At 42.6% G+C, this 15728-nt stretch overlaps 3 protein-coding genes across 3 annotated transcripts in view; all 3 read left to right on the plus strand.

The window, feature by feature from the left end:
* The window catches only part of LOC111237412 (tomoregulin-1-like), a 28414-nt gene extending 22208 nt beyond the window's left edge, over positions 1 to 6206 (plus strand). Inside the window, exons 7-10 of the mRNA XM_022766500.1 lie at positions 2339 to 2386; positions 2534 to 2654; positions 2885 to 3046; positions 3975 to 6206. Coding sequence (XP_022622221.1) covers positions 2339 to 2386; positions 2534 to 2654; positions 2885 to 3046; positions 3975 to 4059 — 416 coding nt within the window. The 3' untranslated portion in view covers positions 4060 to 6206. The remainder of the gene's footprint in view (positions 1 to 2338; positions 2387 to 2533; positions 2655 to 2884; positions 3047 to 3974) is intronic.
* The window catches only part of LOC111237425, a 395546-nt gene that overhangs the window by 90054 nt on the left and 289764 nt on the right, over positions 1 to 15728 (plus strand). The window lies entirely within an intron of this gene.
* Positions 9461 to 15366, plus strand: LOC111237414 (caveolae-associated protein 4a-like). The gene is made up of 2 exons (XM_022766502.1): positions 9461 to 9823; positions 14794 to 15366. Exons 1-2 carry the CDS (start codon positions 9461 to 9463, stop codon positions 15364 to 15366), a joined length of 936 nt encoding a protein of 311 aa, XP_022622223.1.

The raw sequence follows: 15728 nt of genomic DNA on the forward strand, positions 1-15728 counted from the left end.
ACTATACTATGACTTTTTCATAACTTTTTTTGCCTTACTATACTATGACTTTTTTTTACTTTACCATACTATGACTTTTTTTTTTACTTTTTTTGCCTTACTATACATTGACTTTTTTTTTTTTTTAACTTTTTTGCCATACTATACTATGACTTTTTTTGCCTTACTATACTATGACTTTTTTTGCCTTACTATACTATGACTTTTTTGCCATAATATACTATGACTTTTTTGCCTTACTATACTATGACTTTTTTGCCTTACTATACTATGACTTTTTCATGACTTTTTTTGCCATACTGTACTATGACTTTTTCATAACTTTTTTTGCCATACTATACTATGACTTTTTTTTGCCATACTATACTTTGACTTTTTCATGACTTTTTTGCCATACTATACTATGACTTTTTTTTTTACTTTTTTTGCCATACTATACTATGACTTTTTTTGCCTTACTATACTGACTTTTTTTTTCACTTTTTTTGCCATACTATACTATGACTTTTTTATGACTTTTTTTGCCATACTATACTATGACTTCTTTTTTGACTTTTTTACCATACTAGACTATGACTTTTTTTTTTTACTTCTTTTTGCCTTACTATACTAATATGTTTTTTGACATTTTTTGCCTAAACATACTATGATTTTGTTTTGGCTTTTTTGCCTCACTATACTATGAGTTTTTTGGGGGGTTTTATGCTTTACTATACTGTGACCTTTTTAAAGTCTAGTATTTTATTGATTTTATCAAACATTAATTTCTAGGTTCATATGGACCAAATAAAAGACACCGGAGGACAAGAAATTTAATACTTATTCACACAATGTTAATTCTTTTAAGTGCTTTAAAAAGTACAAATCTTTAAGAATTCATATTGTGCATGAAAGAACACAGCTACCGTTTCCTGAAGGCAATTAAACTGCTCAATGAATATGTTTACATAAAATACTAATACATGTTAATTCTACTGATTAACATACATACATACATGTCTTTAAGAATTATAATCACACTACACGGGAATCAATCTTATTGTCCTGGAATGGGAGTTCGTCCAACAGGCTAGGGTTGGCAGCACTGGGTACTGTGCGTTTCATCACTGCACCTTGCCATCCTTACAGCCAGTCAAAGCAACTGATGCGTGAACATCCTCGGCCTACGTTTCCTTCAGCACCTCTGTCAGGTAGTCCAGATTGAATTGCTTATTCATCCTCGTTGGTTGGAATTCTTTCCACCCTGATTAAGCTTCCCTCACCTGGGTATGTGTGCGTTGTATGAGAAGCTACAGAGTGTCGTCCTCCTCTTTTTAACCTATATGTACGTGTTGTCAGCAGTGCAGAGAACCAGTGTGCATCACGTACTCCCAATGGGCTTTTGGACCACTCAGGGGAGTGTCTGTCAGCTTCTTCTATTCCTGGTCTCTCTCTGCATGCTGTAATGATTCCTCCTTCTGTGACAAAGGTGGAGCTAACCGTTGGTTAGTGAGGTTGCTCTTTCAGGATGGGTAGTCCAAGTATTCGTCTCCAACCTTTACTTCTGTGATCTGGAGGATCTAGAACTGTCCTTGAGTTCCTCCAGTGCTTCCTTCTTTACCACAACCGACTCTCTCCAGGTTTCAGGTTGTGGTGTTGTCCCTTCTGTCTTTGGAGCAAGGCAGCTCCCACCTGTGTGTGGAGCAGAGGACAAAGTTACACAATATCTCAACATTTCATCACTACACTGTCTGTGGTTGGGAGCTGGCCCACAAACTCCCGTGTTCAGACAATACTTCGAAAGGGCTGAGACCATTTTTGGGTCTCATCGAAGTTAGGATTAATGGTAATGTGTTTATTCCCAGTTTCTTCACAACATTTAGCCAGTTTATTCTTTAACGTACCATTCTGTCTCAGGGTACGTATCAGGGTGATACATGCGGTGTTGTCTCAAATCCATCCCCAGGAAAATTCTCGTTTCTTTAACTGTATTGTTCATGAAACGGGAACAACTGTCGCTGCCTGTTTTGCTTTTTCCCACTGACATCTGATTTTGCTGTGGGGAAAACTTCAGTCAACAAATTAAGTGATCAGATGTGATCCCTGTTGTTCTCTCCTTACAATATGTTTAGCACATGTCAAACACTTGTAAAAGGGGTTAAAGTGTCACAGTATTGTAAATATATTTGAAAAAAAGGAAAAAGTAGAAAAACACGGAGCAGTAATTAATCATGTGAAGACGTTAGAATAACAACATATAACAAATAATAAAAGATGAGAATAAGAAGAGAGTAAAATGATTTAAAGAGAATGAAAGAACTGAAAAGTATCGAAGTACCTTTTTCTTCTTGTGTTTCAGACAAAAGCAGGAAGGATGATGGCGTCAAGACCAAACCAGACATCTATGGTGAGACCCCCCCCCCCCCCCGTCAGTTTTTAATCCAACATGTCTGATCAGATATTGATTCTGATGATTTCCTCCCTCACTGCAGCTTTAGTGTATTTCAGTAACTGCCAATCATGAACCAGGATTTTTCTTTCTTTTTTTTCCCAGCTGTGTCCAAACCTGGTGAGGGGGAGGGGTTTCTGGACAGCCCCACCCCCTGTCCTGAAGACTACGCCCACTTCTGTGAACACGGCCAGTGTGAGATGAGACAGAACCTTCCCACCTGCAGGTAACACCTGTCTCTGTGAACTGTATGTGTGTGTGTCCTCCTATCTTTGTGAGGACCAGTGTTAGACTCTACTGTGGTTAGGTCTACTGTGCCACACCAGTCTCCAGTTTCTGATGGTTGAGTCTAAAACTGGTTTTGTGAGACAGTTATCTTGGATTAAAGTCAGATTAACTTTGAATAATCCCAGTTTGCTGTGTGTGTGTGTCTGTGTGTGTGTGTGTGTGTCTCAGGTGTGAGGCAGCGTATGGGGGTGCTCAGTGTGATGAGCTGCTGGACTTTAACATCCTGTACGTGGTGCCCAGCGGTCAGAAGCTGCACTACGTCCTCATTGCCGCCATCATCGGAGCCGTTCAGATCGCCGTCATCGTAGCTGTGGTCATGTGCTTCACCAGGTATTCACACTCACATCACTACTGTTGTGTTACTACGACTACTACGGTTATCAATAACTAGAAACACACACCAGAGGAAGTACAGTCTTATCCACACTTTACAAAGCTGGTTAGAAACCCAGTTGACAGTGATGCAGCTGGATGAAATCCTTCCAGACTAATGGATTCTTCTGTGTAAAAATCAACTCTGACTAAAGCTGAAATCCAGATAAAATCTCCTCTGCAAGTCGAAATAAGTTTCTAACACTAAACATTCAACTAAACTAAACATTCATTAAAACACATTCAAATTCAGCAGAGTAGAGAAAGGTATAGAAAAATAGACTCAATGTCCACTTAGGAGCTTTCAATCACATGTCAAGGTCTTCATCTGTGGATACTATAACAGTTTTTCACCTTACTTATTCTATACTGACATTTGAATGACTTCTTACACTACGATGGTTTTTCATGGCTATGTATACGTAACTCATTTTTGTAACTTATAGTACAACATTTTTATAAAAACTGATGATACCGACATTTTGTCATGACGTATATTTTTGTTATAATGCAACATTTTTTTACTTTTTATACTGTGACATATTTTTTATTCACAATACCATGAAATGTGTACTTACCATACTGTGACAAATACTATGACTTTTTTTTATTTTAACTGACTTTTTATTAATGGATGGACAGATGAAGATGGTTCAATTAAGTCACCTGATTACATCTGAACCATCTCCATGACAACTGAGCAATTTGATGAAGACTGTGAGATGTGGTTAAATCTCTGGAAGAAGCCAATGAGTGGACCTTGAGTTAAGATTTCTTGTAGTCAAAGTTCTGTACTGAAGTGAAACATATAGGATCTGGTGTTTCCCTGTCACTAAGTACCTGCTGCTGCAGGTTGTTGACGTGTACTTCCTGTCATGTCCTGCAGGAGGTGCAACAAGACGAAGCGTGGACGGAGACAGAAGCAGCACCTCGGCCACTTCCCGTCAGGAACGTCCTCCAGGATGATGTAGCTGCTCCAGTTTCTGTCAAATACAAGAAGTCCAATTTTTCGTACCACACAGACAGACTGCATTTTTGATATCTCGACTTTTTGGTGCCTCTTTTTTTCCCCTTTTTAAAAAAAATAATTTTAACTTTCTTAAGGGGCCTTATTTTAAAGATTTTCCTCCATCTTTGATTTCTCTTTCTGGCTGCACAGTTTTGTCTCTTCGCTGTCTGCAGATGACGTTTTGTTTTCCATCAGTCAGAGCGGAGACGTACAGTCTGGTTCGTGTTTGTCATGATGCTGCTGCTCTCAGACTCTGAATCACTGTGGATCTTTCAACAGGAAACATTATTTATCTGATTGTATCTTCACTCTGGACCGTCCACATACTAACTGGAAAAATGCTGTTTCTGTTTGTTTTCACCCTGTGGGACGCAGACCGACATTGTTTCTGTTTGTTTAGATTTATTTTGAAGGAAAACTAGAAAATATGTGTAACCTTGTTTATGTGGCATGTACATTAGATATATGCAAATATTAGCTATTGAATACCCAATTCTGAGAATTAACCCCTGCAGAACACCTAATGTTGACATTTAAATACTGAATTCATGTGGTTTGAATTCACTTTTTTCCAGAAACCATATTTGTGGCTAAAATCTTTATTCTGGCATCTGTGGTATCCTGGTTGTTCAGGTTTGAATTTTAACCAATTTTTTGAACAAATTAAAATTTTTACTCCAGAATTTAAGCAAATTCTTTCTTTTCTTTTTTTTCATATTGGACGCTAGAATTTATTTTGCGTTTGGTAAATAATTTCTCTAGGACTAGAAGTTTTACAACTTGAAATTAGAGGAGCACAAGCCACATAAATTTAGATGGTTTTCAAAGTAAAATACTGTACTAATACTGTTATTCTATATAGTCAGTGGTATTTAAATTTCAATATTAACTATTTAGAAGTTTTTTTGCTTCTGTAGTCACCTTTAAATTACGGCATAAAACTACAGATCTGGTTAATTTTTCTGAACTCTGATGAGACAGTTAAAGGTTAAAGGTGGTCACTCTTGCACCAAAACAGCCTTTAGAAATTTAACATGCAACAAGATGTTTGCGAGTCGTCGTTTTGGTCTTGACACCCGGGCTGCAGCAGAAAGTGTCTGAGCAGCAGCCGTGATGAGAGCTGGTTGATTTCTGTAACTGCTGAGGAAAGGAGCCTCAGTGCTTCCTATCTTATCTCCTTTAGCATAGAGGACACTGGAGCTTCCTTTAACAAAGGGAAAGGGGATAATGCCATCCCACAATTCATTGCTGAAGCAACATTTATGCACCCACATCAGTAACATCCTCATGACATTTTCCATCAAGGTCAAGGACTTTTTTTTTTTAATTTCGACTGCAGCCCTGGTTTTGTTTCATACCAATAACTCCCATGATGCACTGCTGCTCACGGTTAGCCTGGTTTTCTTCTGCTTTTCTTTGTCAGCAACATGTTCTAACGCCTTAATACTCCAGGGGCCGCTCTTTATCGGGACTACAGGATCATCAGGGACCACTCGAGCCCTCGGGTGTTTGTGCTGCAGTAGACTTGTGTCTAATGTGTTATTTTCTTTTTTGCTGCATCTCACAGGGTCAAAAATAACTTTTCATGTAACTTAGATTAACTTTTTGTATTTGTTATGATGAGACGCACCTGAAAACCAAAATGCTGTTTTTTCTACTGCTTAAAAAAAAAAAAAGGTACAAGCTGACATGTACAGGTTGTTGTTATAATTATTTTATTGCTTAATTTTCAGATGACGCCATTCCGGAAATGGATTCCAATGTTTTTTTGTGTTTTGACAAACTGCTAATAATTTAAATGACTGTTTGTTTGTTTTGTTTTTTTTTGGTCGAGTTTCTTCTTTTATATAATTTGTAACAATGGTACGAAGTGTCCGTGTTGGTTGTTTTATTGTGGTAGAAGGAGTAGATGAATAAGCTGGGTCGAGGTTCCCTAAAGCATCGCTGCACTGAGATCAGATTTATCTGGAACACAAACATTGGTGGAGCTGTGGTCTCGGTCTCGTGATGCCTGTGGGAATCCGCTCTGATTTTACTGTAGATGTTGCGTACTGCATGAAACAGTGAAGTTGTTGTTTAGACTGTGCTGTAGTTGAACTAGAATTAAATTATGATGTTTGAACCCACTGTGTCACCATTTTTAATTGGTTCTCTCACACTGACAGCAGATCTGATGAGATGCTACTTTGTGGCGTCTAAATTTTACAAGGAAACCACATTTGATTATAATTGGTGGATTTAGAGCTACATACTTTATCAACTGCCAAATTATTTTCATCTAATTACCGGAACTGGTTGTGAATTCTTGATCAGTCTTGTCGACTTATTCTTTAAAAGAATATGTACAGGTCTTAAAAAGCACTGAATTTCTCTCGGAAAAAGGCTTTATAAAGTAATTATAAATATTTGATCTTAAGCCAAAGTATTGGACTAATTAAAATGTTCACCTTATCATGGCGCTGGAGGAAAAGTCTGAGAATCACCAAAGTTATTAGAGTTCATCCCGAGGGGAACATGAATGTCTGAATAAAAGTTCACACTAATCCATCCAGTAGTTGTTGAGATTTTTTAGTCTTGACCAAAAATACTGAAAGGAGGAACCACATATCTGTTGAATAAAATACAAACTACTGTGATTTGAATGCAGCCTTGGGCCTTGGTTGTTATTGATGACATAACACAGAGCAGTAAAGTTGAACATGGTTCACCTTGGTGCCAATGAACCGGACACTTTAACACTTATAACTCATATTGCAGAGAGGTAATGCAGACAAATGTAACCTACCTCGGCCACCTGGAGACGGGCAAGCTGCTGAGGTGTGGGAAGATGCAGTTCCTCAAACGTCCACAAGATGCTGCTCCAAGGAAACTGAAATACAAAACAGATATTGGAGTCAGTTCATTGAACTGCAGGCGTATTAGCATTAACCTGAAGACTCCACCCACCTTCAGTGAAGGAGGAATGAAAACCAAGCGCTCCTGGTGGCTGCTGAGGCAGTCATGTCTTCTCCCGGGAGGCGGAGTTAAATATAGCAGTGCCGGCAGGATAAATATAGGCAGCAGCTGGTGGAGGGATTTTAGATGGCGGGGAGTCCCCTTCTCTCTTCGTCTAATTCCATCCCTCCTTTCTCACCTCACCCCATTCTCTTCACATCCTAACACACTCCTCCTTCCACATCCTCTTCTTCTGTGCTTCAATCGGTTGTCTGAACATTGAAGGCCGTTTTTGGCTACGACTCTGGACAGATCGAAATATGACAGGACGCTGCTTGTGTGTGCAAAAGCAAAGCTACTGAAGAGTCAGCTGATGGGCATCAAGATGGTTCCTTAAATCTGAAAAAACTCTGATAAATATGAAAGTTAATTGGTTTAGGACTGTGGACACCTTTTCCAAGCAAAAGATAACTTTTCACATCTCCAAGTTTTAAAACAAGAGAACGAGGGATCTGAATTCCTCTGGGAGTAATCACTCGTGTACACAGGTAAAACGAACGATAGTCAGCACCAAGTCCAGTTACATATGGAGAAAAGTGAAGTGAGACCTGACCTTCACAGTAGCTGCAGAATCAACATCAAATTACCTTTCAACCAAAAACCTTTGTCACTGACTTTGTCCACAAACGTCGATTGTGAGCAACAGATTAATGATCCCAGTTTCAGACTCTTCATTGGCATCAAGTGCAACCAGTGTCTTAAGCTGCAGTTCCTCTAACGGCCACAACATGCTGACTCCAAGAAAACTTGCAATAAACTCTTTCAGCCATTAAAGCCATTAAATCTACTTTGCAGCTAAAACAAACTTTAGACTACGCACTTAGAGAGTGGATGTGAATGTAGAAATGATGATCAGGTTCAGTCTCGTTGGCCTTTTGATGGTCATTTACAAGGTGCCCAACATGCAAGCTGTAACCATCATAACAACAGCGGTGTGACAGAGCAACACAAACTCAGTGGTTCAGCTTACACTAACTGCATCGGGCTCGGGTCGGGCTCAGAAACCTGCAGCCAGAGCCGAACTCTCCACACACCATGTCTCAGATTAAAGCTGGTGTCAAGTCTTTAAAGGGGAACGCCGCCACTTACTTAATGGAGGGAAATGTAGTTTGTATCTTCATGTATTCATTAAGTTCTGGGATAAACACAAAGTTTTTCTTGTCACCAACCACAGTCGTATCTCATCTTTCCATTCACTTTGAATGCAGCTGTACTGCCACTAAAATTACTTCACACCTCACTCAATATCTAATCAGTTTCATTAGATAAGATCTTCAGATAAGATGATTTGACGCTGTCTATGCTGTTTGATACTTGCTCATCTCAACTCAGGTCTTTGGACGCTCCGGCCAATTTGGCCAAAATGGGACTTCCTGGTTCCAGTAACTCGCTAAGATGGAAGTGAAGACAAGTGTTAGCATCAGGAATGCCTCGCTGCTCATCTGTAGGCCTGGGGATGCCAAAAAAGACCAAACCTGGAGGGAGGGATTGAGACAGAACAAGTGAAAAGGTGACGGTTGATGGATGGATGATGGAGGAATAGATGGGAGGGGGAGGGGGGGGGTTTCCATTCCTTTTAATACACTCATCTCCCAAAGAGGCACAGGGAGTCACTTTACCCTCACTGTATTTTTAGCAGCAGAGAACACAGGGTGAGGCTGGGATCCATGTCACTCTTTATCTATCTCGCTCATTAACACATACATTCCAGCAATATCCATTTCCATTTTGAAATTCTGTGATTGGTGGGAGGTTTGTGGGTAGACCCGGCCTTCAGGAGTCCAACATGACTCAAGTTGGAAGAAGATAAACTTAGAAAGAGATCTCTATTTGAGAGTATTTATTGTCACGGTCTGGACACACGCTTTAAAATCCACAACTACAAACGTTGAGTAAACATTGTTAAAACTCTGATGATTCTTCCTCTAAATTCTCCCTCTGTGTTTCACCTCCTCTCTCTTTTTAGCCTCACCATTCCCCTCCATCCCTCCCTCCCTCCACCCCTCCCTCTCACTCCCTGCAGGGTGGAGTCTATCCGTTGATGTGACCAGTTTCAGGATCAACCTCCAGTTGTAGAGAGGTGATCTGGTCCTCCTGTCCTCCTCCTTTCTGTCCTCCTCCTTCCAGAGGAGGTTTCTATTCCTCCTAGCTCGTACTCCCGCTTCTTCTTCGGATCCTCTGATGCCTCAACCGGCGTTTGTCTCATATCTGTGCCTCTGATCTTCACTGTTTCTGAGACTTTGCTGTTGGTTGCAACAGATAAACTCCTCCTCACCCCTTCTTCCTTTTTACATTTGGATCACCGGGTTCTAGCAGTCACTCAACCGAGCAACCAGCTAACCAACTAACAGACAACCCGACAAGCGACTATGACAGACAAACCGGGCATGCCAGCGGGCGGCGGAGATGACGCAGGAAGCATTATGGCGTTGCTGGAGCGCGTGGCGGGCCTCATGGACAGCGTCCAGACCACACAGCAGCGCATGGAGGAACGTCAGCTGGAGCTGGAGAACACAGTGAAGACCATCCAGGCCGACGTCGTCAAACTGACCAGCGACCACGCCAACACCAGCTCCACTGTCGACCGGCTGCTGGAGAAGACGCGCAAGGTCAGCCGCCACATCAAGGATGTCAGGGTGCGTGTGGAGAACCAGAACATCAGAGTGAAGAAGGTGGAGGCCACCCAGGGTGACCTCCTGGCCAAGAACAAGTTCCGGGTGGTTATTTATCAGGTAAGATTCATAGATGTTTGGTCCCTTGGTTGGAAACTTGGTCCAGTGTCGAGTACTTTGGACCTTCAAGGTTCTGACCATTTGCCTCTGGGGATGATTCTTAATGCAATTCTTGTTGTATCAAGGCGACGGTGTGTTGATTCTCTTCTAGTGAGGGTGTAGAGGCTAGCTGACAGCTACATGACTAAATGTAAAATGTACTTCCAAAGCTCTTGGTATTTCTGCTCATGATTCAAAGAAGGTAAACCGGTACTGCCTCGTCAAAACATAAGAGTACTGGTTTTTGGGGCTCGGGCTTCAGCCGTCAGGATTATTGTACGACTTAAATAACATCAACACCATGTCAACAGAAGACAAACTGAACTATGGGATCAAAGAGCTGCAAAGGGAGAGTTAAACACATGGCCGGTGTAAAGGTGGATGTGGCTGGTGGTTCATAGAGTTGGAGAAGGTCTAAAATAGCTGTCAGCTGACGTCCAGCTCCCACAGACCAGGAGAACTTTTATTATTTAGCAATTAGAAAAATTCATGGCAGAACTTCTCTCCTCATCATAAGCACATTTTTATTCTTTGAGGGACTAAATGGGATTTTGCATTTTACTGCATGATGCCTCCAAAGGTTTTTAACCAGTAGCAAACATTCGTTCGCACATCGGTTTCATCTGTGCAGAAACATGAAGAACCTTTTAGAGAGATGTTGCCAAATGCTGTTTGTGTGTCTGTTTCCACACTCTTCAGATCTAGACTATTAAAACCAAATTAAATCTACACGATCAAGTAAAGATCATAGTCGCGATCTTTACTTCACTTCTCTGAGCTCTTAACATGAAGAAACTGTATTAGCCAATGAATGTCTAGTTCTAGGGGTTGAAATAGCAACAGGAACACACACACCACCGGGCTTCGTTTTACTTCTTTGGCCTTCACAGTTAGCAGCTGCCAGCACGACGGTGACCTGGTTATTTTAGCCCTGGATAAACGTCAGTATGCTGCACGGTTGCACCACAGATCTGGAGCTCACAGAGAGGCTTTCACTTAGAAATTACTATTTGTGAATGACTATTTGGGTGAGAACAAAATCCTCTCTTCCTGACGAGATGCAGCAGAAGACTGACAGATGCCTTTTATTTTTCTAACAATCTGATCTGGTCAAAAACGCCCCTGAACTTTGTGACACTTGTTAAAATAATAAGATATCAATATTCTGAAAAGGCCAATTTGTGCTCCGTCGACAAAAAGAGAAACAAACATAAAAAATAAGACTTTAGTAGCTGTACAGGATTTAAAGTCAGAGTTCTCACTGAGTTAGCGTTCATCAAAGACAGCTGCTGGACAATTTAATGTGCAAACTCCAACAAATATTTTAGTTGTGTGCGCATTAAATAGGCCTATAATTAGCATGCTAACTGCATGCATCTTCCTACGATAACATTAGAATGCTAATTTGCTAATTAACAGTATATCTACGTCAAGAGTGGAGATGAGTGCAAGCTAACATAAATAGCTCTGTGGGGTGTGGTTCGGTTACTGTAATCTGGCCTCTGTAAGGTACAGTCTCAGGTTGCAGGAGTGTAAGTGAGGTCACAATTTAATCAATCCCCAGGAAGCCCGTGATTGGCTGGCTGCAGCTGCTGGATGTCAGGCTTCATAGTGCACACAGGTGTGCACACACACCTGGTGTCCTGGTGTCCGACCTCCACACCCTGACGTTCGTGCTGTCAAGGACACACTGGCTCCTGCAGTGGGAGTTGGCACTGGATGCAAACCATGACCCGTAGAATCATCTGACACGGCAGGACAGAGGATGCTCGGTTCGGCTTGTTTGGTGTTCAGATTGTAGGGAGTGAAAAGAAATCTGGTAATGAACTGGATATTAATTACAACACAAAGCAATGCCGTGTGATTTCAATGAAGAAAAAGTGTAGACTCATTAATCATTAATGTGACACTATCGTCAAAGGTGTGATGGCCGCTCTGACGTATACAACCACTCACCAAACTCACTTACTCCTGTGTAGTATTGGAAAATGGAAAACTTTCTGTTAGAGGAAATATTCACACTAACAGTCCTTTACATCACAGCTGGTTATGACCAGCAGAGTTAGCAGAGCCGCTGTGGGGCTTCTCTACTGTAAGTGACTGTGCCAGCTGAGCGCTGACAGACCAGGTTATTCTGAGTCTGAACCTCCACCATCTCCTAATATAGTTGTCTGCTCTCTCTCCCTTCCTCTCTCTCTCGCTCCTGATGAGCTAACGGCGATCTCTCGGACGAGGGTTATAAATCATTTCGTTAGCCGCTAACAGGCTGCGCTCGCTGTTTGATTTGCTCTGACACAGATGGAGGAAATCCTCTCAAGTCAGCTGTGGGGGTTCAATGCATAACTGTGTTGTCATGGGGTCAAATGGGCTCATGACCTTTGACCCTCCCTCTCTGACTCCTCCTCTCTGCCTACAGTTTAAGAGCAGAGAGGCGTTCAAGCTTGACTCTTGTCTTCTGGTGCATCAACTGTCTTTGAGCTGCTGTTCAGTCGTGTTGTTCTGTGGAGCAACTTGTAATATTTAAATTAAGTCGAACAAGGAAGTGACAAGTTTTCAACAACTCGTCGTATTACGCAGCGAAAGGACACGTCTCCAGCCGTGGATCAGCTGTGATGCTTCATCACGTGACTGAGTCTTTCACCTCACAACTTCTTTGGTAACAGGTGACAAAAATGTATCTGTAGCACTGCCCATTGAGCAGTTAGCATCGCCTGTGGTGAGATAAGAAAATAGATAACAACAGCTCGAGGTTAGCTTAGCTTAGCATGAAGACTGAAAGTAGAGGGAACCACCTAGCATGACTGTTCAAAGTAAAAAAAAAAATCCACCTGCCCACACCTTTAACAGACAGTCCTCCACCTCTAACAGTCACACGTAGGTGTGGCGTTGACGCTCGACAGCAGGCGTGCCTGACACTTGGTGTTATTTTGTACAATAACATGCAAAGCCAACTGTTGGTACAATGCTAATAGGAAGAATGTGGGAAATAAACTCCACAACCAGATGCAAAGCTGCCTGTGCCGCCTCTCCCCAGGCTTCATTTCTCCAGTATGTAAATAAACTGTGATGACAGAAAACAGAAACAATTATCAGCCTCTCCCAGACATTGGATCTGCATAAACGTGATCTGATTGGCAACGAGTGAATCTCATTTGAAGCCTCCAATGTGAATGAGTGTAGCGTAAACTTGATTAGCTGATTGACTGATTAACTCGCTGTCCATCAGTTTTAAGTGACGTTACGCGACGGAACTTCTTCAAGTGGATTGGGATTTGTGCACATTTTCAATTTGTGCAACAAAGAAAAAACTCAGAAAAATGTGAGATCTGCATCATGTTCTCCACATGGTTTCCATCATCGCTGTGAATGAGCTCTTCTTCTTCTGCTGTGGTTTAATGGCAGCGACTGGAGACTCGGCTCCACCAACTGTTCATCTCCATCAACCTGCTGTGAATGGAATCCTGCATTCATTCACATTTTCTTTTCTGATTTTCTCAAAATTCACTTACGTCACGTTTTGATGGAAACCTGCCCAGTGCGTCTGTGCAGTGGCTCCAGCTACAGAACAAGCTGCCAGATACAGTCAGTGGGCACAGCTAACAGCTAGCACGATGGTAGCAAGCCTGGCGAACTCACCATGACAACCCGACTTCAGGAGGTCAAACAGCCACTGCTGTGCAACAACAAAAACTGCGAGATAAAACTCCCTCTAAGAACAAACATTTAATAAAGGTTGCTATTTGTGATGGATTAAACAAACGAGATACATGTTCATTAGTGAGCTTTAGAGCGGGTGCAGTTTTGAACTTGGCTTGCTTTTAGCTTGTTAGCACACTCTGCTGCATGCTCCTGCTGTGCGGCTCAGTTATGACAGTTATGCATTCTGTCAAAGCTTTGGAAATGTCAGCCCCTCTATCAAGTGTCATATAGTGCCTATGATGCATGAAATCAAAGATCCTGATGCTCTCATTAGCATGCTACAGGCTAGCACAAAGGTTCATTTGACTTTATGGATTTCATCATCCAGGACTGACCCAGAAACATCCAAGTCCTCAGATTACTGGATGGAAAATGAATGGTAGTCAGTTTTCTTACATTTGTACTACATACTTTGGTTTCCCAGCTCAGGTGTTCGGGGGCCTCCAAGGGTTCTTAAGGAGGTTCAAGGAGGTCCTCAGTAGATTTATGGCCTTGCAAAGTCAGCTCAGTGCATCTGTCCAGCTCACATTTCACCACAGATCAAAATGTAGAAAACTGCCCTGCAAACTCACGAACTTCATTTACAACAACTTGATAAACTCTGCATCCAGTGATTGGCTGTCAAGAGATTTCTCTTTACTTTTTTGGGCCTCTACTAGTTTTTTGGGTAATTGTGTGTTTCCTTGCTACACCTGTGTGCTGGCTGCAGTTAAAGGCTGCAGGTGTACTGGTTAGCTCCCAGTGTGAATGACTGGGACTGTCTGATGGTGAATAAGGGTCAAACTTCCCTGAGCAGATCAGGTCTGAAGGGATCTGGGTCAATTTGCAGCTTCGGCCTCAACATTTTTGCTCCATTTCATGTTCAGTGTAACCAGATCTTACAGTTACAGACTGGTGCCATGACGCGGCCCGAAGCTGAAAGTGATCCAGCTTTTCTCTCCACGCCGCTGCTCGCTGATATGTTTAGCTTCCTGCAGCAGAGCGCTGAGCTGCAGAAACAGGTGCTGCAGTTTATTTATGGAGGCAGGATCAAGGCCTAAAGTCTACATGACACACTTCAACCAGAGACAGATTTAAACCTGACATCAACAACTGGACTTTGTCCATTTGAATGAGCAGAGAAACGAATGTTTTATATCTGATGCACATTCCACAGAACAAAGTCTCGTTTATCCGTCACTTACTCATGGAGTTCTCTACGTTTCATACTGTTCTGTGTTCTCCTCCCTCAGGGTGACCAGGAGGTCAAAGCTGTTACACCAGGAAATGAGCCAGCAGAACCCAGCGGCAGTGGCGGCGCCAGAGCCGAGGTGGAACCAGACAAGTTCGAGCTCCCCCCAGAGTCGGACGAGGAGTACATGGTGGTGGAGGAGGCGGACTCCTCGGCAGCCGGCCGCATGAAGAAGTCAGGCCTGACACGCATCGAGAGCTTCAAAGCCACATTCTCCAAGCAGAACATGAGCAAGACCCGCGAGAACCTGGGCACCAAGGTCAACAAGTTCGGTGAGCGCATCGTGACGGCCGAGAGGCGCGAGAAGATCCGCCAGTCTGGCGAGAGGCTGAAGCAGTCCGGCGAGAGGCTGAAGGAGACCATCACCAAGAGCGTCCCGGCCAAGCTCAACTTGAAGAAGGAGAGGACTGTGGCGGAGGGCCAGGAAGGAGCTGAGGGCGCCAATGAGGGAGCCATGCCCGTCCCTCCTCCAAAGGGCCGCAAGGGCAGCCCGGACGCCGCCAAGGCGTCTGCCGACGACGGCAAGGCAGAGGAGTCTAAGGTGCCGACGTACGACATGAAGCAGCTATCGTAAACTGTGAGACAGTGGCGAGATCTGGGGCGTTTTCTTTGGACTACTGAGACCACACAGAGGGAGACGAAGAAGTTTTCAGGGTTGCTGCTACCAAGCAGATCTGCGAGCGTGATGATAATGAAGTCTAACATTTGTTTGAAAGTTGTTGAAGGAAGTGAGCGAGGAACGGGCCGGTCACAGATCCAGTCTGACTGAACGTCGAGACAACAACCAAACAAACTCCTGAAATCACTGAGGCTGTTTCATGTGCAGTTATGTGTGTTCTGGACATTTATTACCAAATCAGAATATATATAGTCCTTTTTTGTTTTGTGCTCAATAAACACAGACTTTGGAAAATAAAAGAAGTGTTCAGAGTTCCT

The sequence above is a fragment of the Seriola dumerili genome, unplaced genomic scaffold, assembly GCF_002260705.1.
Source record: "Seriola dumerili isolate Sdu_G_001 unplaced genomic scaffold, Sdu_1.0 BDQW01000859.1, whole genome shotgun sequence".
Lineage (NCBI taxonomy): Eukaryota > Metazoa > Chordata > Actinopteri > Carangiformes > Carangidae > Seriola > Seriola dumerili.